Here is a 21621-nt window from a genome sequence, read left to right as displayed (position 1 = left end):
ATAGAGCCTTCTCACTAATATTACTTCATGACTCATTGTATCAATATACTAAATATTAATATGTCATGACCAAGTAGTATTTATCCCAGAAATTCAATTTTTGTTTACTGTTAAAAAATCCATTGATATGTCATTTCATTAGAAGGGGAAGGAAAACATATATAATATATAGTCATCTCAATACAGAAAAAATATTGATTACACTTAATGCATGCTTTTAATAATTAAAAAAAGACTCTTGGTAGCCTAGGGTCTCAGCTTACCAAAATCAGAAAATAAGACTCCAGTTCCCTGCTGACACACCGAAAGATGAGGAACAAGATTGCTTGCTATCACCACTCCAATTCATCAGTGTTTTAGGGTCCTAACTAGTGGCATCAAGCAAGAAAAAAAAATATACAAAATGAAAAGTAAGAAATAAAATTCAGTTATTTACAGATGGCATTATTATCTTCAGAGTACACCAAAAAGAATAAACTGACAACTCATGAGAACTGGTAAAGCATTTAACAGGTTTGCTGTTACATCATGCTTAAAAACATCTACACCAACAGCAAACATGAAAAAATAAAACTTTGATATTTTAACACTGACAATGTCCTTAAAATATGTAAAGTGCTTAGAAACAAATCTCTCAAAGTATGTTCAAGTCCAGTCCTTTGGGGAGAAAAATGACAAAACATTATGGGATTATGTTGAAGTTTTTTTTCCCCCTCTCTTTCTCTCTCTCAATACAGAATATTTTTAGGAACTGGAAAATTCAATATAAAGATGCAATTTCTCTACAAAGTTATCTATAGATTTAAAGTAATTTCAATAAAATCCCAAAAGGTGGTGTGTGTGTGTGATCCTAATATTTACATTAGAGATTAAATATTTAAGAGCCAATTCATTGATGAAATATAAGCTGAGGAGTGTAACTTTTTGTATATCATGAATTACTGTGAAGTTATACTAATTAGGGCTTGTGTAATTAACTTGTGGTAGATAGTGTAATCATGGCACAGAAGAGAAAGCCCAGAGCATGGTCCTCCTGGGTAGGAAAACTCATTTTGTGACTGAACTGACCCTGCTGATCAGTGAAGAAGGGATAGATTTTTTGATTTATGGCACCAAGTAAATTGTTTATCTGTATAAAATAATTGATCCTCCCTACTTCATATCATACACAAATTAATCAACAGCAGACTGATTAAAGGCTTAATAGTCAGAGGCAAATTTTATGCTGTCTGGAATTTAATAGAGGAAGCTATCTTAACGATCTCAGGCTTCGAAGGAAGGCTTCTTTCAACAATACACAAAATCAACAAATCATAAAGAAAAGTTGGATATGCCCAACTGCCTCAAAATTGTGATCACCCAAGAAAACATCAAAAGAGAATGAAAACCCAAGTCACAAACTGAGAAAAGTGTCCAGAATAAATAAATAATTCACGCACATTAATGTGAAAAACACACACACACACACACACACACACACACACAAACTCACAGAAAAGTGGGCAAAAGATTTAAACAAGCACTGTGTGCAGATGAAAAAAAAAAAGTAATGTCTGATAAATATCTGCAAAGATGCTTAAGCACATCTAGAGTCAACAAAAAGTAAATTAAAACTGCCCATCAGTTTGGTAAAGATTAAAGCTGCCAGCACCGAGGGTTGACGAGGTCATAAAGCAACTGGGTCACTTACACACACATGTGGAAACGTGAAAGGACCTGGTGGCTCTGGAAACAGTGACATTGCATAATACAGTGGGAGGTGTACACACTCTATGCCCCAGAAAGATCAATACAGAGAATATACCTGTCTATACGGATGCTCGTGAATATATGCTCCAAGACACAAACTAGAATTCTCCCACAGGCACTGGGCTAAACACAACCTGAAAAACAATGCAAATGTCTGTTGGCTGACAGTGGAGAAATAAATAGTATATTATATGCACCTATGGCTGGCTATATTACTTAGCTGTGAAATGGAATGAATGATCGCAATCCACAATATAATGGGTTATCTTTGGGAGGTACATTAGTGCAGTCATTAAACAGATAGTAGAATGTTAATGGCTAATACTCAGAGCCCATATTATGTTTGAGGAACTGTTCTGAATGTCTTATGAGCTCACTGAGTCTTCACAAGAACACCATAAAGTAGGCATTGCTATGATTTCTGCTCTGCAGTTAAGAAGACAGGCACAGTGGCACTAACTAACTTGTGAAGATCTCCCAGCTCAGACCTGGTGGAACCAGTTGTCAAAACACATGTTGTCTGGGCACAAACTATATCTTTCAGGATGATTTTTTTGGCCTAAAATTCAGAAACAAGGAAGACCAAACATATTATTTTAAATGATACCAACATATGTGGTAAAATAAAAAATAAAAGTGAGCAAATGATTAACAGGATTCAGGACAGTTGCTCCCCATGGGGGTGAGAAGTTTTGAGCATAGAAGGATGGATGAGAACTTCAAAAGTAATAGTCATTCTAAAAACCCAACAACGAGCCCACATATCCAAATGGTTTTGTTGTTCTTTATACCTTTGCATATTTTATGATGATTCTTTTATTTCGAATCAATATTTAAAGCAATTGAAGAAAATAAAGAGAAAATAAAACATTGCCAGAAATGGCAGAGAGAGGCTTCATCTGTTTTTCTTACCCCCTCATAACACTTCTTGAATCTTTGCTGATAGAACCTTTAGAAAACTCCACAGAAACCGACCTAGGTGTACACTTCAGGAATTTTTGTTCAAACAACAATGACAACAAATGTCTCTAATTGCCACCTATCCAAAAGGCAGTGTTGCAGGGCAGCCAAAGCCATCCTGTCAACACTAGTTTTGAAACATCGCAGCCCAAATTCAGGCCTCATACTCTTTCTGGTTATGAATTGCAGCTCCTTCTCTTCCCTATCCATGAAGAGATACGGGCAATAAACCCACCACTCATCGTAAGTTGTCAAGAAGTGATGTCTTCAATGGCTTATCATCAGTTTTTAAGCAACAAAATCCAAGTTATCAGTCAATTTGATGTTACCTTTTATATACTGTAAGTCCTGATCCGGAGTCTTTCCAGCTGCAGTAATTATGTAAGAAAGTCTATCCCTGCTCTCTCTTGTGTTTGTTGCTTGGTATCATCTCATTGGTAACATATACAGCAGGCTCAGCTCAGCTGTCACTCCTCTGTGACGCTGTCTCTTCTAAGACCATCACGCCATTTCCCAAGATTTGTCCCCAAAGAGACTAACCACTCACTCCTCTGTGTCCCCTTAGTACTCTGCACACACTTGGAACACAGACACCTTTATCAGCACCCTACTTGCCCACTATTACTTCTTTATTTATTCATTGCCATTCTCATCTAAAATGAATGTTCCTCAAGGTGGAATATCAAGTTGTATGAATCTCTAACATGCATCCTGACAATTTAGCAGCAAAGCTCATGCAGGAAGTAATAACTGAGATGATGATGAAAATAGCGGACAGTGTCTGTCCCCGTCATGTCTTGCTGAAACACACACCCCCATCCAAAGCAGTGGCTTAGGAACACCATTTATGTTGGTCTCTCCTGGTTCTCAGCTGGACGAGTCCCTCTCTGGTTCTCTCCTGCTATTGTGTTCAGGTGGTTATCTCCAAGTTGGACCAGGCTGAAGGCCCAGCTGGCTCTCAATTCTCACATCTGGTTCCCAGTGCCCCTCAGCTTCCCTGTCTCTCCACTGGAATATGGTCTCCTGGGCTTCTGAACATGACCTAGGCCTCTGCACATGGCTTGGGCTTCTCACAGCATGACAGTCACAGCCTAAGATGGGGGAAACTGGCTTCCAAGGGCACAGGGAGCAGAGCTGCCTGGTGCTGAAGCCTTCACCAAGACACAGTACAAAGTCCCTTCTGTCCTGTTCCATCGCTCGGTACCGTCACAGGCCCATGCAAGGTAAAAGAGGTGGAGACATAGATCCACCTCCAAATGGAGCATCCAGGGCCCATGGCCCTGAGCATGTGGGGTGGGATATTGTGCCATCTTTAGAGAGTGCGCTCTGTGGCAACATATGTGAAGAGCTACCTCTATGCCAGACACAGAGCCAAAGACACTGCTGTCATTGTCCCTGATCTTCTCATCGAGTCTTTGCAACAATTGCTATTATTATTCCCATTTTGTAGTTAGAGGGAGTGAAGCTGGAGAGACTAAATAAGTGCCTAAAACATCACAGCTGGTGAGTGGCAGAGCTGGTATTCTGACTAGATCACCCCAGAGCTCACATTCTTCATCACCAAACATTTGACCTCCTCACCAAGGGAGCTAAATAGCATTCGACTGAAATACCCCCTTTCTTGGGTCAACTCAACACAATCCTTTATAAGCTTTTAAAATATGTGTCTTCAAAAATACCCCCTCCTCCCAAATAATGGAGAAGGTGGAAGGCAAGATCAGAGAACCAGACAGGAGACACTCTTCAGTTTGCTGCTTAATATTTAGCCTGTGGACACATCTCCTAGGCTCTCATTGTGCCTTTGTCTCCCTTCCCCAGGAATTCTGAAATTCCAGGCAATTAGGTCTCCAGAAAATTCTCTTTTCTCTTTCTGATGAATACATTTTCCAGGACTGCCTGATTCCAGCTCCAAATCATGTCCATCCCAAAAGTTTTGGAAACCTTTTCACCTGTTGGTATCAGGTGCATTTGGACATGACCAAAGGTTTTCATGACACCAACTTTGCGCTTTTCCTTCTCTTGAGAGCTTGTGTGGAGGTTCTAGCAGGGGAGCGCAGCTACTCGTATACCCTTGACCGAAGACCGGTCCTCTCCTCTTGGGAGAAAGTCGTCCTCTTCCACCGAGCGCGCAGCTTCGGGAGGGACGCACATGGATCGGTGAGGGAGGAGGGGGACACCATCCTAGCCAGCCAGATCAGCCGAATCAACCCTGGCGATCAATGGGGTGACAGATGTCGCAGCCAGATCGCCCTCACATCCCGCTTTTCCTTCTCTTATCACTGGGGTGCATGGAAGGTTGAACGGCCTTCGTGGAGTCCCCAACCATACATGCAGGACTTCCTTTGCAATTTCTCTGCACATGTACATCTTCAAATACTACGTGATCCTTATAAACTATCATTGTGGGTTGGGTTCTCCAAACGCTGGCCTGGCTTATAAGAAAGAGTCCCTGGGGTGGTTGGTTTTGCTTCTTAGCAGGTAATAAAACAGCCTCCTAACATTTAGACATGATTATATTAATAGAACTTGTCAAATTATTCCATGAGTTGTGTTGTATCCTAGCAGAGGAAGAACATAAAACATGAGATGCCTAAATGATGGGAGATCACATGGCTATAAAAATGACTTGAGTAACACTGGAAGGTAGTGATGATATATGAAAGGTCTGAGACCAAATAGGATGCATAGTTGTAGGAGAAAGTCTCAGAGGAACCATCCCATAATGCTGACGGCTTTCAGCACGTTGAGTAGTGGCAGCATTTATTTGTATCATTATATATATATATATATATATATATATATATATATATATATATGTTTTATATATATCTGGAAATTTAAAACACACACACACACACACACACACACACACACACACACATATATATATATATATATATATATATATATATATATATATATTTTTTTATGTTTTAAATTTCCAGTGAATTGCGTTACTTATATGATAAACTCAAATATGGAAGTAAGTCACAGACTTCTTTATTCTTTGTGACATTCTGAAAGGCCACGATTAGCAGAAGGCCAACGTCGTGGACAGTGGGCAGGAGACACATGCTTTCAGTGGGAAGTTTTCCAAGTAGCGGGGAGAGTGAAGCCAGCTCGTTCCCTCCCCAGTGGGCAGTTTTGCTGTTGATAGAGGAGGGTATCTTCCAATCCTCCACCCCCTCATCACTGCCCCTCTTCCTGAGGTCCAGGGATGAACACACCTGCTGCTCCTGCAAAGGTCCCCCTGGCCCTGTCTGCAGGGCCTGGCAGACTCTCACTTGTGTCTCGGCTCTGCTCTCTCTCAGCTTGGTGCTTTTTAATTGCCAGCCAACCACAGAGCCGAATCCTCGGAATGTGCTTTGATAGCAGCAGAGCATGGGCCTGGTTGGACTGAGAGATGGTTCATAACGACCTCTGGGTAACGAGCAAGGTGGCCACCCTGACTACTTGGCCAGGGGCCAGCCTCTGATCTCAGGATGCCGAAATCGGGGCGCCTCCTTCCCCCAAGATTCTGTGGGATTTACACTTATTAATTGCTGTAAATCAAAATGCATTCCCTCCCTGAGGTCAAAGGCAGGGGTTGTTCACATTCATCATGAAGGGAAATAATGACCTGAGTTTAGGAGGAGTCTTGCCCTGCAGATATAGGGAGGGGAGTGTTTGTTTATTGGGCACTGAGTTGGATATTGAGCTGGGCCCTTTAAAAAAAATTATCTTTATTGTTGAAGAGCAGGACATTTTTGAGAAGAACTGACTGAGTGACTTTGGTTGTGCAAGGTTTCCAAGAAGAAATAGGCCTTTCAAAGCAAAGCAGCCATTCAGTTGGGGATGCTTCACTGATGAGAGGTAGACCAGGGTGAGGTTCCCAATCACCACGAAGCAATTCCACGGGGCACAAGACCATGGCTTTGGGAGTCAGAGAGAAGTGGCTCTGAGTCAGGGACAGTGTTATCCTGAGGGGCGGGGGAGGAGGGGAGTCTGATGTGGTGACTTGGGAGGGGTGTGGGTGCTGAGTGGTGAGAAGGCAAATCGTCCTGCAGAGTGCCCGGCCTGTGGGATACTGTGTCCTCTCCCCGCTTTCATCCTCACAACTAGACGCAGCAGTCATGTGGGGTAGCATTGCTGGGAAGTGTTGTTCTTGTTTGCTGAGCAAACTGCATGGGGTCAATGTTAACACTGCCTCAAGGCTGGCTTTCTGATGTCAATCCAGAGAGGAATTTTCTGATGTCAATACACTCTCCTAACTCACAGTCTCAGAAGGTCGCCAGCCCTTTGTCAGGTTTCAAGAAGGGCCTCCGTTCAGTCTCATAAAGCTGTTAGAACCACGTGCGGTCGTGAACTCCACACCTCCGAGGCTTTCCTGGCGCTCACTCTATTATGTTTTCTTTACCATCAAAACGCTTTCCAAAATAAACAGAGGAGATCAGCTCCCCGATGCAAGAAAAGAAATACAAGGTTCCTGTCACAGACTTTGACTGAACCCGAGTTCCCAGATAAGAACAGACTCTCACAGGATAATTGTGTCACACGTGACGGGACACATGGCATGGCCACCGCGAGCGCGGGGACCGTAGTGCCATAGTTTTAGGTTTAATGTTGGCAGTAAAACTGCCTCATGAAACTTTATAGGTCACAAACGGAAACGTCCAACGCCAAGGTCAAGCAAGATAAAAAGAACCACCGGATAGAAGGCAGGTCCACCCTTCTTTTTTTTTTTTTTAAATATATTTTATTGATTTTTTTACAGAAAGGAAGGGAGAGATATAGAGAGCTAGAAACGTCGATGAGAGAGAAACATCAACCAGCAGCCTCTTGCACACCCCCTACTGGGGATGTGCCCGCAGCCCAGGTACATGCTCTTGACCAGAATCGAACCTGGGACCTTTCAGTCCACAGACCGACGCTCTACCACTGAGCCAAACCGGTTTCGGCAGGTCCACCCTTCTTTATCCAAATCCCACAGGCCCCGGGATTCAGAATGTTTTGGGTTTTGGAAAAGCAATACTGTGCATGTACTGAATATTCTAGATTATCCTCGAGAAGGTCTGAGCAATACCTGGTCAAAATGTATTCATATTTCCATAGTGAAACTTGTGGACGTTCCCACAAAGAGGGAGAAATAGAGAATGCATGTAACGTCTCCTCATTGCAGGCCCAGTTTTGCTGTCAAATGAGTTACAAAAATCTCCCAGCACTTTGAAGCCTTTTGACTTTCAGAACTGTGGATATGGGATCATGAACTGTATATAAGTCCAGTCTTTAAACACCTGGATTTTGAAGAAGATTTAATAATATATAACTCATAATATAAGATACCCTCTTTCCCCGAAAATAAGACAGTGTCTTATATTAATTTTTTTCTCCCAAAGTTGCACTAGGTCTTATTTTCAGGGGATGTCTTATCTTTCCATGTGCTATGTCTTATTTTCGGAGGATGTCTTATTTTCGGGGAAACAGGGTAGTATCAATGAATGAGTGACTGGAAATGACATGAGTTTCAAAAGTAGGTTTCATGAAATTTTAACACGTGACACGAAGATATAGAAAGATGACAAGCAATCTGCATGGTTTACTCTTGGGCCCTTTGGGGATGCTTACTCTGCCATCCGTCCTCCATCGGGGTGTGAGGGAGACTCTTCCTGAGTCCCCAAAGCAGCACCGGCCAGGTCCAGGGCCATCACTCTCATGGCCTCCATCTTTGCCGGAGCACTCAGGGCTGAGCACTGAGCTACTTATCAGCGCTGCCCCTAGTGGTGGAGAGGCCCTGGAAGCTGGACAGCACTCCCTTCCCCAGCCCTGTGGTCAATGGGGCCGGCTGCCTATCTGCTCTGCTACAACACCGCCCCCCCCCCCCCCCCCAACCTCCCCTGCTGCTGGGAGGAGCTGGGAGGAATGCAGCATCATCATTGAGGCCAGTGCATCTTTAGGGAAGCAGTGGGCTCTGCTGCAGGGAGAGTTCAGCGAGAAGGCCTACCAACTTCAGGAGCAATTTAGAGTCCATGACATCGGATTCCTTAGCATATAGGGAGCTTTCCGGTCACTTTTTACGTGATGCTAAAATGACTCGCTTAATGCAAGTTGTGTTCTTAGAGGGGAGACTAGATCTCATTCCCCTTTATTTTTTATTTAAAAAAAATATATATTTTTATTGATTTCAGAGAAGAAGGGAGATGGAGAGAGAGATAGAAACATCAATGATGAGAATCATTGATTGGCTGTCTCCTGCACTGCCTCTCCCACCCTCCACAATGGGGATCAAGCCCGGAATCTGGGCATGTGTCCTGAGCTCCTGGTTCATAGGTCGAAGCTTAACCACTGAGCCACACCCACCAGCTCTCATTCCTCGTTAAAGCAGAGGCATGGAGCTCAGTGCTTAGCCTGATGCTGGGTGTGCTGCCTCCCTGTCACCCTAGACACCAACCCTGTGCCCAATGCCCACCAGGGAGCATTGGCTAGTTACCCTGTAACCAGGGTTCTTCTGGGACTGGGAATCCACCCAGAAACCTGGCAGCCTTTCTCCCCAGGCCAGACCTTGCTTCCCAGAGGGAGGGTAAAGCAGCTCGCCCATACCCAAAGCTGTAGCTGCCTCCCCAGCACCATCCGCTCTAAGACGAGGCGTGGAGCTTAGATGCTCCCCTGCACCCTCTGCTTCTCCTTCCCTACAGAGAATGACAGCACTGCCCTTCCATTGGCAAGCCAAAACAAATGCACAGACCACAGATGGGGTTTAAAATCAGGACACCAGGTTTTCTCCACTTTAACACCCCCCCCCCCCCCCCGCCCCATTGTAAATATTTCTTACAATGTGGAGGCCTACCATTTTTGTTTGTTTGTTTTACCATATGGTATTTACACACAAGAGGAGCTGATGGAGTTTGGCCAGGTCAGGCACACACTGGAAATCCTATACCAAGCGCACACCCACTCTGAGGGTTTTCTCTAAGGATACCCCTGCCCCCCTCCCCACTCAGGAGGCCACCCGAGTGGGGACGGGTGGAGGGGGACCCTCAGAGGGGATCCAGGTTCTCTGCTGTGGAAACATGCGTGCCGACCTCTGGTCCTTTAGTTCTACCCTCACACTGGTGGGAAGTGATGGGTGATATTTCTGGCATCCTTGGGGCATGCTGGTACTGGGAACCTCGTTCCTGCCCCCACTACACACCTGTTTTGGGGACAAGTGGCCTGCTGGCAAAAAGCACGCTGGGACCGGGCAAGGTATCACTGACTCCCACATGTGCATCCTTGACCCTGGCCTCTCAGGCTCCGCTTTGACCTTGGAAATGCCCTTCCCACGGGTGTGGGGGGGGGGTGCATTAGCATTCTTCCTTAGTTTGAGTCCAGGATCTGAGTCCTGCCCACACTAGGAGGTGGGGCTGCATACACAGAGGTACTTACTGCCTGTTCATAGCTCGTGGCACCGGGCGAAGGAGAGGGACCCTCAGCTCAGCCTGTGGAGAGAAGGGCACACCGTTAGCGGGCCTCACACGTCATGTTCTAATTCTGGCGAACATGCGCCTGTCACTTCTTGTTAAAATGGGATGCAGGTGCCTGCTCCGAGGAGACAGAGAGCGGGTCCCTCCAGGTTGAAAATTGGTTTATTTCTGGAGCAGGTGGGGGCGGGGCTCCCTCCCTGACAGGCTGTCCTCTTTCTGTCAGCCAGCATCGCTTCTGCCCACATCTGCCCCGGGGAGGGAGCGGGGGCTGGGAGACCCATCCCCGCTGGGTGTCCCTGGCAGGCAATGTGCGCCTCCCCGGGGCATGCAGGTCCAGCAGCCCTGCCTCTGGGGCGCCTGAGCGTGTAGGGAAGGCATGCGTTTGCTCTGACGGTAACTTGGCCATGAAATGTTTGCCGGAGTTGCATTCACGCTGTTTCACACGGGACACTGCATTTTATTGGGGGCTGGTGTCCGCCCACACAGGAGGGATCCTGAGCCGTTCACCCTACAAGTCGCAGCAGCAGGTACTCTCTCTGGAGGAGCCAATAGAGCTTTATGTCAGTTACACAAAGACCTGCTGTCACCACCCCTGCCTGCGCCTGGCGGGGGGAGGGGGGCCAGTGGAACCCAGAGACAGGCCTGATGGAAGGAGAAGGGGCTGGTTTCAGCCCAAGGACCCGCTGGGAGGGAGCTGCAGCGGGCGGAACAAGAATCCCCATCTCATCTCCCCTGCCCTGCCCCCACACTGCCCCTCTCCCTCTGAATTCCCTGCTACTGCCTCCCCTGGGCCAAACTCAGCAGGAGCTGGCGTTGAGGCGGCACTGGAATGGGTGATGTATGTCTGGGCTCAGGGAGCGCTCCCACGCGAGTGGCTCAGAGTGAAGGGTCCACAAGGGGTGGACTGTCCCCTTTAATGCTTACCGCCTTGGACCAGGGGCCTGGGCAGATGGTCAGGGGAGCTGTTCTCTGCCTGCCTGCTATCCATCCTGCAGCCTTGAACGAGGCATTGGGACACTTGGGGTCTTTTTTTTTTTTCTCACCTGGAAAATGAGCCAAGTGGTCCCACTAGGTCTCTTCCAGCTCAAAGTTCCCATAAAAAATGTCATTTAAGAAACTGTAGTCCTTTTGTACTTGGCGACAAAAAAAAGTGGCTTTAAAAATTTGGAAATATGCTTTTCCGTTTCTTACATGTTCCCGTCTTCTCTCATTTCCTTACAGAGCACAATTGCGGAGAGTCTGCCCAAGGCGGGCACACAGGACAGGTGTGGGGGTGCAGGTGAGTGGGGGGGGGGGGGCAGCAGGCGTCCTGAACGGAAAACTTTGTGAACCGTTTGACCTGGAACCCCAGTGCTTATGAAGCTTGTGTTTTGAAATTTTAATACAAGCTCAAAACTGATATCATATGAAAATAATTTCAAAATCTCACAGAGAGAGCCAAGCTTTTCTGGCATTTCCAGAGCAGAGCTTGGAGTCTTGGTGACCGGCATGGAGTGTGAGCAGCCGGGGGATGTCCCCAGCCGGACAGAATGAGTGGCACTGTCCGAGGAAGCTGCTGTGCTCGGCACAGACCAAGGCCCATCTGAGAGCCCCCAGCCCCTCTCACCCGATCTGAGCCCCTTAGTAAAGGAGGCGGTGAGACTGAAATATGCGCAGTCAGGCAGGGTCAGGTCCATGGGTTTCATGGAGGTAACAGACCACTGAAAGGCAAGGCCCTTCTCCTCCTGACGTGTGTTATTAACCCAGAAAATGGAGTGAACCTGAATGCCTGTCATGCGTCCCCCGCCCCTGCCACAGGCACCCCATAGGATCTGTCATTCTTACTTCATACAAACCCAGAGTGACCTTAAGGAACCTGCTCTGCACCTCGTGTGGAATAAGCTGATGCTGCAAAACACTGGCCCGGACATGATTTTGTGATGTGTTTGGACAACTCTACGCACTCTGAGCCTCAGTTTGCTTATCTGTAAAATGGGCACAACACAACAGCTAACCTGAGGAGAACATGAGGACATAAGATATCTGAGATGCGGAGCAGTCGTTATTAACATTCACTTGAACTTTAAGATGAGCAAAGTGTCCTATATCAGCTTCAGGTTTCAATCTCAGGAAATGATAAGCCCTGACCTGCTGTTCAGAACCACCGGCGGGGTAAGCATGGGCTCTCACATCTGCCTGCACAGGAGTGACCTGCGGAGCCTTACAAAGTCCTGGCGTCCCAGGAAGTTTGACTCTCGTTCTGGGGAGGAGCCCAGGTTTGATACTTTTCTGATGTCCCAGGTATTCTAACGGGCAATGGGGCAGACGGAAGCGGACATGAGAGCGTCAGTCCTGTCCATCCGTCTGTCCAGATCCACTCGCTGACATCTTCTCATTCTTGAGGAAGGTATCAAATAACCACACTTTCCTTTGCCTTTGGGTTCCAAGCTCACCCTAAGAAACCCAGGAACTGCCATTGCTCATAAAGAATGCTCCGCACATTTAGAGTTATTTCTGAGCAAATTTTCAATGAAATGTTTCAAGAAAATGTACCTCGCCCAAACATTTATGACCAAGACAACGCTGGGAACATCTAATCTCACCAAACAGCCAATTCTGTCAATTTCGTCTACAGGTCACGAGCGAGGAAGACCCAGGCTCCCGTGCCTGTCCTCAAGGTGGAATTTGTCCGTGTATTCTGCAAACATTTATTGAGGTTCTACTATGTGCCAGGCATTGCCCAGATATCAGGATGCAGCGACCACTGAGCAATGCTCTGCCCTCATGAGCCTTGAGTGTTTTCCCCATAGCGATGTAAATGATTGTAATAAGTTAGATCAGTGGTTGGCAAACTCATTTGTCAACAGAGTCAAATATCAACAGTACAATGATTGAAATTTCTTTTGAGAGCCAAAAATTGACCTCTGCACATGGGCCATAAAGTTTTAATCGCACTGTATGTGCATATCTGCATGTGGTATTTTGTGGAAGAGCCACACTCAAAGAGCCGCATGTGGCTCTCGAGCCGCAGTTTGCTGACCACTGAGTTAGACTAACCACGTAACTGCAAATAATAGTGGAACTAAAGGTGTTACAGGCATGCAGTCTTATAGGGAGGTTCCTGCCCCAACCATCCCCAGAGGGGACTCAGGCATCTTCTTGTGGGATCAGCAGAGGGGGTTCTTCCCAGCTCCTTTACCAAGTGCATTAGCTGGGCTCTGATCATGGAAGGGGGTGGGACTCCAAGCTGAGGAGCTCCCCAGGCCTGTAGGTCTTTCTCCAAGGGTTTTGGGATCTGGAGACTGCCTTAGGTCAAAGGGCACTGTCGGGGCTTCCTGTGGTTGCTTTGACTCAGGGACCTGGTGAGGCTGCAGAGCCCCAGCTACAGGGGAATCTCATCGTGTTTTCACATTCGCTTTCTAGAGGAACCGGGCATTGTCCCAGCTTCCCTTCCTGATTACCCGCAGCCCTGAAGCCTAAGCTTGGCTTTTGCTGTGGACGTGACACTCAGGTGCCATCTGTCAGTCACAGCAGGGCACTTGGTACAAATGGGACTGATCTGTCCAGCATGGCTCTGTGTGGGGACACTGGTACAGCCCTCAGGGCCTCATGAAGAGTCAAAGCCTGCCTGTAGGAGCCAATGGTCAGGGAGAGGCTGGGCCAGAGGAGCCCCTGGGAATCACAGGGTGAGGCCACCCTTGTCATGATGCCTGTTTATTTCTCCAGCAAGGGACAATGCCAACTGTACTGCAACTTAGACACCAAATGCACGATGAATCATAAATGCCAACCTGGGCAGAAAACTTGCTGAACAGTATACCAGGTCCTATGGTATAGGCAGAGGAGGCAGGATATGTTCATAATTCATTTTGTTTGACTTAGAAATCCATGCTTTCATTTTAATAATAGAGTTCCCATGAGACTTATAGTCTCCAAAGAAGTTGTGGGTCATTGGGTTTCCAAAATGAACCCCAGTTTGAGAAACACTGCTCTGTCTTCTGTTGCCTCCCTATAAGGTTCAGCCACTACCCTCCAGGTAGAAAGGGATCCCTGTGAAAGAGGTGCACAGTACCAGTTGGGGCCTGGCAGTAAAGGGGTTCCTGCCCCAGTCATCTATGCCGGATAACTGATTATGTTTGATTAGCTCACAAATTTCTTTGGGATTGAAAGTCATTTTGGAAAGACAATGGATTTGATGGTTATAACATAAATATTTCAGAAAAGTAAACTAAAATAAAAAAAAAACAGGTGCTACAGATGAGGAACATCTTTATGATTTTGAGCCTGGGGACTCAGTGCCTGTGTCAGGAGAAAAAGACATGCTTTATCAATAGGTTGGATTTGGGCATAGGTTTTAATCCAGGACTAATTGTACCCTTATCTACCAAATAAAAGAGTAACATGATAATTGACCATACCTTCTCAACACCCACCAGCCAATCAGGAGTGAGTATGCAAATTAACTCAACAAAGATGGCAGGCCAATTTGCATATGGAGGCACCGAGTGGCTGGGGGTGGGGCCTCTGGGCAGCATGGGAAGGCAGGAAGGCAGGAAGGCAGAAAGGCAGCTCTGGCCAGAGTGAAGGTGGTGCCAGAAGCCAGGGGAAGGAAGGCCCATTCTTGCACAAATCGTCCTGCGTTGGGCCTCTAGTAGTATCATAAGCTCACTAAACAGGTGGGACTACGTAAAGCAATGGATCATGTAGTTTCCTCCTTGTCCTGGGGAAGTCCTTTCTCCCCTGGGAAATCCCTGGTGCTCTAAGTGAGCGTGCACAGACATTTGCTCATAGACATTTCTCCTGCATTCCACCTGATCCAAAATTAATATTTCATGAAAGAAAAACAATGCTTTTACAGTAAAGAAATGTTTTGGCTCTCAAACATTTCTCATGTATTCCTTGAAGGTAAAGCTTATAAAAACGCTAGCCTCTGTCTATGTCAGAGTTTAGGCACCATCCTTCCAATTACAACAACGAAACAGAATAGAGATCGAGAATGACTGGGATCGAACTATTGGTTGCTGGAGAGAGTATGAAAGTCAGCCCGGAAGGTCAGACTTTCTGTTTAACTGGGTCAAGGCTGGAGGAAAAGGCCTGAATGAGGGCTGTGCTTCTCATTAAAACAGGAAAACAAGGAAAAAGCTGAATCTAAAATACACCCAGCGTGCATCTGATTATCTCTGCTCAATCACATCCAGTATACTGAAAGTGATGGGTGTCATTTGGAATTGAGGGAGTATATGTGCATATTTGGGGATGACGGATGGGGAAGAGTGTGTTGAGGGTGGGTGGGGAAGGGGAGAGAGAGAGAAAGAGAGAGACCACCCATGCATGAATTTTGACTAAGCCAAGATTTCTCAGATGCAACTGTTTATTAATTGGCTCATAATCTTAGAAAAATTTTCTTCCATTTTCATATTAAAAATGAGAAAGTTGCATTTTAGAGATGCCCCTACTTACTAAAAGATATATGCTGATTGGATTTCTAATTCTATAGCATGGTCAGGGCAATCAGCTAAATTGAATTAAATGTAACATTTAATTTTATTGGATTTCCAATGAATGGAGGCATTTAAAGTCAAATGGATTGCTATAGATTTTTTTTTTTAATTTTTTTTTTTAAGACTGCTCCACTCATTTTCCTGCTCTTATATGGGCATTTTTTTTTTTTCTTTTTAAGTAAAAAAAGATCTTAAAATTGTCTTGGTAACAAGTTCCCTTAAGTATCTCAGGGCAAAGCACATTCACTTTTTATTTTGAAGAACCCTCATGAACTAATGAATCTAGTTTTAAAATTGATTTCTTCTGGGCTCTTTGTTTCCAAAAGCCTTTTTGGTTTCTCTTTCACAAACAGGGTTCCCTTCCTTCTGTAGTAAGATTTTTTTCCTCTCCTCTCTAATTCCATTTTGTAGTAAATAGTCTCTTTATCCTATTTTCCTCATTCTTTGTTTTCTCATCTTCCTTCCTCCATTCTGCCTTCCCTCCTTTTCTTCCTTAATTTTCCTCTTCCTCTTTCCTTTCTCCCTTCTTTATGTCCTCTTATCACTAAAGTTGCTTTAATGTTCAGATAAAATGAGATCTTAACAAAAAAAGAGTGATTATCAAGCGCCCCATTAGACATTTCCTTGTTTTTAGCTCTTTACCTTGACCCTCCTTTCATTTGGGGGCTGGCACTGACAGGCCTAGGGGCATAGCATCCCCAGCTGTGATGGCCTCAGTCTCCATTGACTGACTCATGCCTTGGGGCAATACTAAGGCACAATTTGGGAAAAGAAAGATCCTATATAATAAAAGCCCAGTGAACGAATGGCAGAATGACCAGATGACCAGTCGACCAGTCACTGTGATGCACACTGACCACCAGGGGGCAGACGCTCAAGTCAGGAGCTGCCCCCTGGTGGTCAGTGTGCTCCCACAGGGGGAGTGCTGCTCAGCCAGAAGCTGGGCTCACAGCTCATGGCTGGCGAGTGCAGAGGCAGTGACAGTAGCCTCTCCTGCATTTGCGGCAGCCTAAACCATCAGTTGGACATCCCCAAGGGCTCCCAGATTGCGAGAGTGCACAGGTTGGGCTGAGAGACCATGCCCCCCTCCTCCCCCCCTCCCCCCAGTGCATGAATCTCATGCACTGGGCCTCTAATATAAAGATATAAGCAAACAAACTGAGATTCAGGGATATATGCCACAACTTAGAGGCCAGCTCTACCTCTCAAACACCACAGGTCCAATTGTGGATGCACTATTCTTCAAACATCTATTAAGCACCTGCTGTATTGCAGTCATTACCTAAGGAGCTATTTCATGATAAGAAAGGTCTCAAAGAAGTTTGAGAGACACTTAAAATCCAAAGACAGGGGATGAGAAGTTAGGTAATCTAACCAAGAATAGACTAAGACTGGGCTAAGAGCAATACTTAATAATGATGATAATGATGATGATAATAATAATAATAATAATAATAACAACAATACCATCTACTGAATGCCAGAAGCTATGTAGGACATCCTGTTTAATTTTATTTCACTGTAAGGCAACAATCCAAGTGACTCAGGTTTTTCAGTATTAAACAATTTCCTCATTTTGTTCAGTGAGAGTCCCTTGAGCCAAATCTGTCTGGTGAACAAACGCACAGTATGGATTCAGATGAGATCATCACCTAGTTTGTAGCTTCAAGTGCATTTAGAATTTAATTTCTGAATTTAAATTCCACCTAATAATTAACTCTTTCTTTGCCCTTCCTATTATTCTTTTAACACTCCCCTAGATGTGTGGGAGACAGAGCTTTAGGCTCAGGAAGGCTGCTGCATGGTACAACTCGAGTATCTCTCATCAGAGAATGGGGACACAGGCATTTTCCCTTGAAGACCAAACTGTTATGCTGCATAGTTTGATAGGTAGTTATTGAACAATTTCTAGTGTCAGTAACACAAAGGACACTGAGGATATAAAATTGGTGAGGAAAGCATTATAAAAAATTTTTTTAAATTAATTTTTCATTAAAGTTGAATATTTTCAGAAGTTGGTACAACAGGGGAGTTGTGAGATACTACTAAGGCTTTGATGGATAAACGATTAAAATAAATACAAAAAAGACAAAATTTGATTTCTGTAGAATCGCCTCAAAATAGAAATACTTGAGGTCAATATTCTTAGAAAGGGACAAAAGGCCAAAGAAACTAATGATGGGTTGTCTGACGGTAAAATAAACTCATGATGATTGAGCTAAAAATTATAAGATAGACACTATTGTTTACATTGCACTTAACAATTGCCAGACACTAGACTATGCCGTATAATAGGCATCTGATTTCTCACCACAAATCCAGAAAGTAAGTATTGCAAGTCCATTTTATAGAAGATAGCTTGAGGTTCTGAAAAGTTAAACAACTTTCCTAAAATTTTCCAACAGTCTGATTTCCAACCCAGGTATCTGTTTTTCAGGCCAGTGTAAAGGTGTAGGAGAAAGAGCTTGGAAAGGAAGTAGAGTTTGGGGTAAGGAGAGTGTGGAGGGGCTCTCTGGGAATGCCCAGGGAGCTGGTCAGCCAACACACCCCTAGACTTGCCCGGAGGTCTGGGGGACATGATGTAGAAATGTCCATCCATAAGTAGTCATGGGCAGACTGGTTCCTAGGTGCTTATCAAGACATCAGACCATGGACAGCTTGGCAAATTCAGCTATTGTAACCACACAGCTCTGACAGTGCTCACCACACTATAGTTGTTTTCCTGCATTGATTTGCCCCCTGGGAAGGAACTTGCAACTTGAGTATATGTATTTAATACTTAAGCAGAGCCACAGAGCATGGGTATATGGGTCAGAATGCCAGAGTGAGACAGCACCCCAGGGTCACATCTACGCAGAGTGCCTGGATGAAATCAGCCTTCTGAATCTGCAAAGCTGATGACTGAATGTGGGTCCTTGAGGACTCCACAAAGGCAGGAGCCTCTCAGAGGTTGAGGTTGAGCCAGGCTGTTTGCTACTTTTCATCTTTATCTGACACCAAATTTAACTGAGACCTACCACAAGGAAGGCTGTGCCCTCAAACACATGGATATTCAATTTCCATATTGTTTCCAGACCTTTTGGGTCACCTTAGTTTTTATGGCAGATGTTTATATAGAGTGCCCCTTAAGGATGGATCATTTCTCATGCGTAGGTTCTTGGGAAACTGTGTTTTAATTCACGTCACCAATAAACCACAAAATCCAAACTCACAGACATATTGCTTATGGTGTGTCTGGGAGTCCTAGAATGCTAGTTAGTTTCAAAGAAAGTGCAATGAGCAGAAACTTGGGATTTTGTGGACGTGGCTCTTCTTTCTGGCTTTCCTTCTCATTCACTGTGTGAAATGGACAATGCATGGAGTCTCTCTGACCCTCAGTATCCTCTTCTATAGAGTGAGAATAATCATGCCTACTTAGAAAATGAGAGGCATTGAGTATTCATTGTCCAGCACATATCAGGCACTCAAATGACAACCTACTTGTCATTGCTATTTGGAGGACTTGATTAAAATTAAGCTGAGTCATCGTAACTGGTTTGGGTCAGTGGGTAGAGTGTCGGCCTGTGGACTGAAGGGTCCCAGGTTCAATGCCGGGCAAGGGCATGTACCTTGGTTGTTGGCACATCCCCAGTAAGGGGTGTGCAGGAGACAGCTGATCAATATTTCTCTCTTATCAATGTTTCTAACTCTCTATTCCTCTCCCTTTCTCTCTGTAAAAATCAATAAAATATATTTTTAAAAAAGCCGAGTCATCATGGTGATAATTCTCAATGTATTCTGTCCACAGAACTACAAACAAATAAACAAACAAAAAAACTCAAACCCATAAAAATATTTCCATGATGGTTGCTCTCCAAAATGTTTTTTTTAAAAAAATTATTATTAAGTACTTATATTTGACCAATATAACCTGATGTGTCTCAGTCTTATTGATAACTTATTTTGCAAAATAACTAAATTTTGGCTCAATCTGTTAAAAAATCTTAAGTATAATTTAGATTCAAATACTTACCTCTGCTTAATAACTTAACCCCTCTGACCATTCTGTCTCTTCGATGCCAGAAGGGGTAGGCCTAGCCTGGAGCAGTTCTCCAGAACTCAGGTTGTGGTAGACCTTGGCAAGTGCCGGTACTGGTGGGTATGACTGCTTTATGTGGCAATGTTCCCAAAGAGATCCTTCTAGATCCAGCTTAGCTGCTCACTGTGTGACCTTGGCAACAACATGGCATAGCTACCATTCATCCACTTCCTCAGGGTCTCTTCCTCGTCAGGCACTCCCTGTGCATACAGACACTGTACTCACTCTGAACCCACCAAATGGGTCATTCTACCCAGTTCCAAGTTTCAGCACCTGCCTGTCCCTCTCCCCGCTTCCCCAATACCAGCCAAAGCTCAGAGAGGTTTCAGCCACTTCACCAGACACACAGTTAACTCATACACTTCATCCGTACCCAGTTTTTACTGGTCTCAAAGCCTTCTCTCTTTCCATTTCTCCATGCTGTCTTTCTATCCTCAACTGGTCTGAGCCTCACTTTCAACATCTTCCAAATGACCTGATAGTGCCCTGCCAACCTCATTTAAGTTGTTAATATCATCAAATGAGAAACTGTGTCTAAAGGCTCTGTAGACTCTACAAGGCTGCATAGCTGTGGTATATGACTACTCTCTAATGAGATCATGAAAAAAAATACTCATACACTTGCCTGTATTAACAAATTCCATGCAGAGGATGGGCATATAAAGTATAGATACTTTGATGACATGCCTTCTCTTTTCTATCTCATTGTAGTTTACCATCTCCAAGAAACACCTGGTGCAGATGACTCCTGGTACCCTTGGAGGTGGGCATGTTACCCCAACTTCACTCACACTTGGGCTCTCATCCCTGTGGGTGAAAGCATGCTCTGCCCCATTCTAAAGTTACATCGAGGCAGAAAGAAAGCCTTTTCAATTTAGACAAGTTAAAAAAAAAAATCCCCATATAGCCACAAGAGCTCCTTGAGCCAACATCTACTTTCAATGACCTACTTTGAGTCAAGGCTGCCTTTCTAGGGGGCTGTCCTAATAGAGGTCAGCCGAGAAAGTCAGCCACCAGCCTGGCCTTCAGGCTTTTGTAGCAAACAGTCAGGGGTCCCAGCTCCAGAAGGAGAAGGTTGAAAACAGTTAGTCTTTTAATGTTTTATGGGGAGATATCTTGAGTCTTCCAACAGAATGAAGGCATTTCTAAAAACTGAGTAAAGAGAGCTGGTCTTTTTAATGCTGTTCGATGCTTTATGGAAGGCACAGCGTTCCCCGCTAGCAAAACCCCTTTGCTTGGTGTCAGCTCTTGCCTAATGATCGCAGATGACAGGAGGTGACCACTCGGATAGAGCTGGCTTACTTATCATAGTTTACCTGAGCAGCGCGGGGAGTGCGAAAGGCCCCAGGCTGAGATGTTGGTCTCCTGCGCAGGAGTCTGAGGGGACATCTCGGAGGCTGCAGGAGCTGGTGATCCGTGAGGCCGTGGGTAGAATTATTCTCAATGCTAAGCCGTGTCCTTCGGCAGGAGGCTCCTCCCTGGCCTGTTTTAGGCTTGGTTTCCTGTGAAATTCAGCCACAGACCTTCAGCGGTGTGACCTATGCTTGATGGGACTTCCTCTTCTTGAGTTGAAAGGTAGTAAATGAAGTCCTAGGAGGCCGAGAGCTCCGTGTTCAAGGGGTGTCCTTAAAGACACACAGCATCCTTATGGTGCACTTCATAATTTCTAGAACACTCTAAAACAGATTGCTGAGTAACATTCATACAGAAAAGGTGGGTTTCGCTAGACCCAGTTCTCATGCACACATAATGCTAATATCTTTGGGACTTGATGTTGCCAATGGTTTCCTGGGTCCCCCCCACCCCCCAAGACACATGGACCAGATCCATCAGGTGTTATGAGGAGAACCTGGGGTTCCTGTTGTATTAATTCTTAGTTATGTGATCTTGGGCAAGTTTTGATTTATTTTTCAAC

The 21621-nt window shown here is 45.1% G+C and overlaps 1 protein-coding gene across 1 annotated transcript in view; it reads right to left on the bottom strand.

Moving 5' to 3' along the window:
• Window positions 1-21215, bottom strand: part of CLNK (cytokine dependent hematopoietic cell linker) — a 105382-nt gene extending 84167 nt beyond the window's left edge. Inside the window, exons 1-2 of the mRNA XM_045574108.1 lie at window positions 21023-21215; window positions 10111-10163 (exon numbers count right to left, since the gene is read on the bottom strand). Of these exons, the coding sequence (XP_045430064.1) occupies window positions 10111-10121 (11 nt within the window). The 5' untranslated portion in view covers window positions 10122-10163; window positions 21023-21215. The remainder of the gene's footprint in view (window positions 1-10110; window positions 10164-21022) is intronic.
• Window positions 21216-21621: the final 406 nt, after the last annotated feature.

Source organism: Pipistrellus kuhlii, unplaced genomic scaffold (assembly GCF_014108245.1).
Source record: "Pipistrellus kuhlii isolate mPipKuh1 unplaced genomic scaffold, mPipKuh1.p scaffold_m20_p_1, whole genome shotgun sequence".
Taxonomy (NCBI): domain Eukaryota; kingdom Metazoa; phylum Chordata; class Mammalia; order Chiroptera; family Vespertilionidae; genus Pipistrellus; species Pipistrellus kuhlii.
Note: the sequence above shows the minus strand (reverse complement) of the source record. Positions and strands in the feature narration are given on the sequence as shown.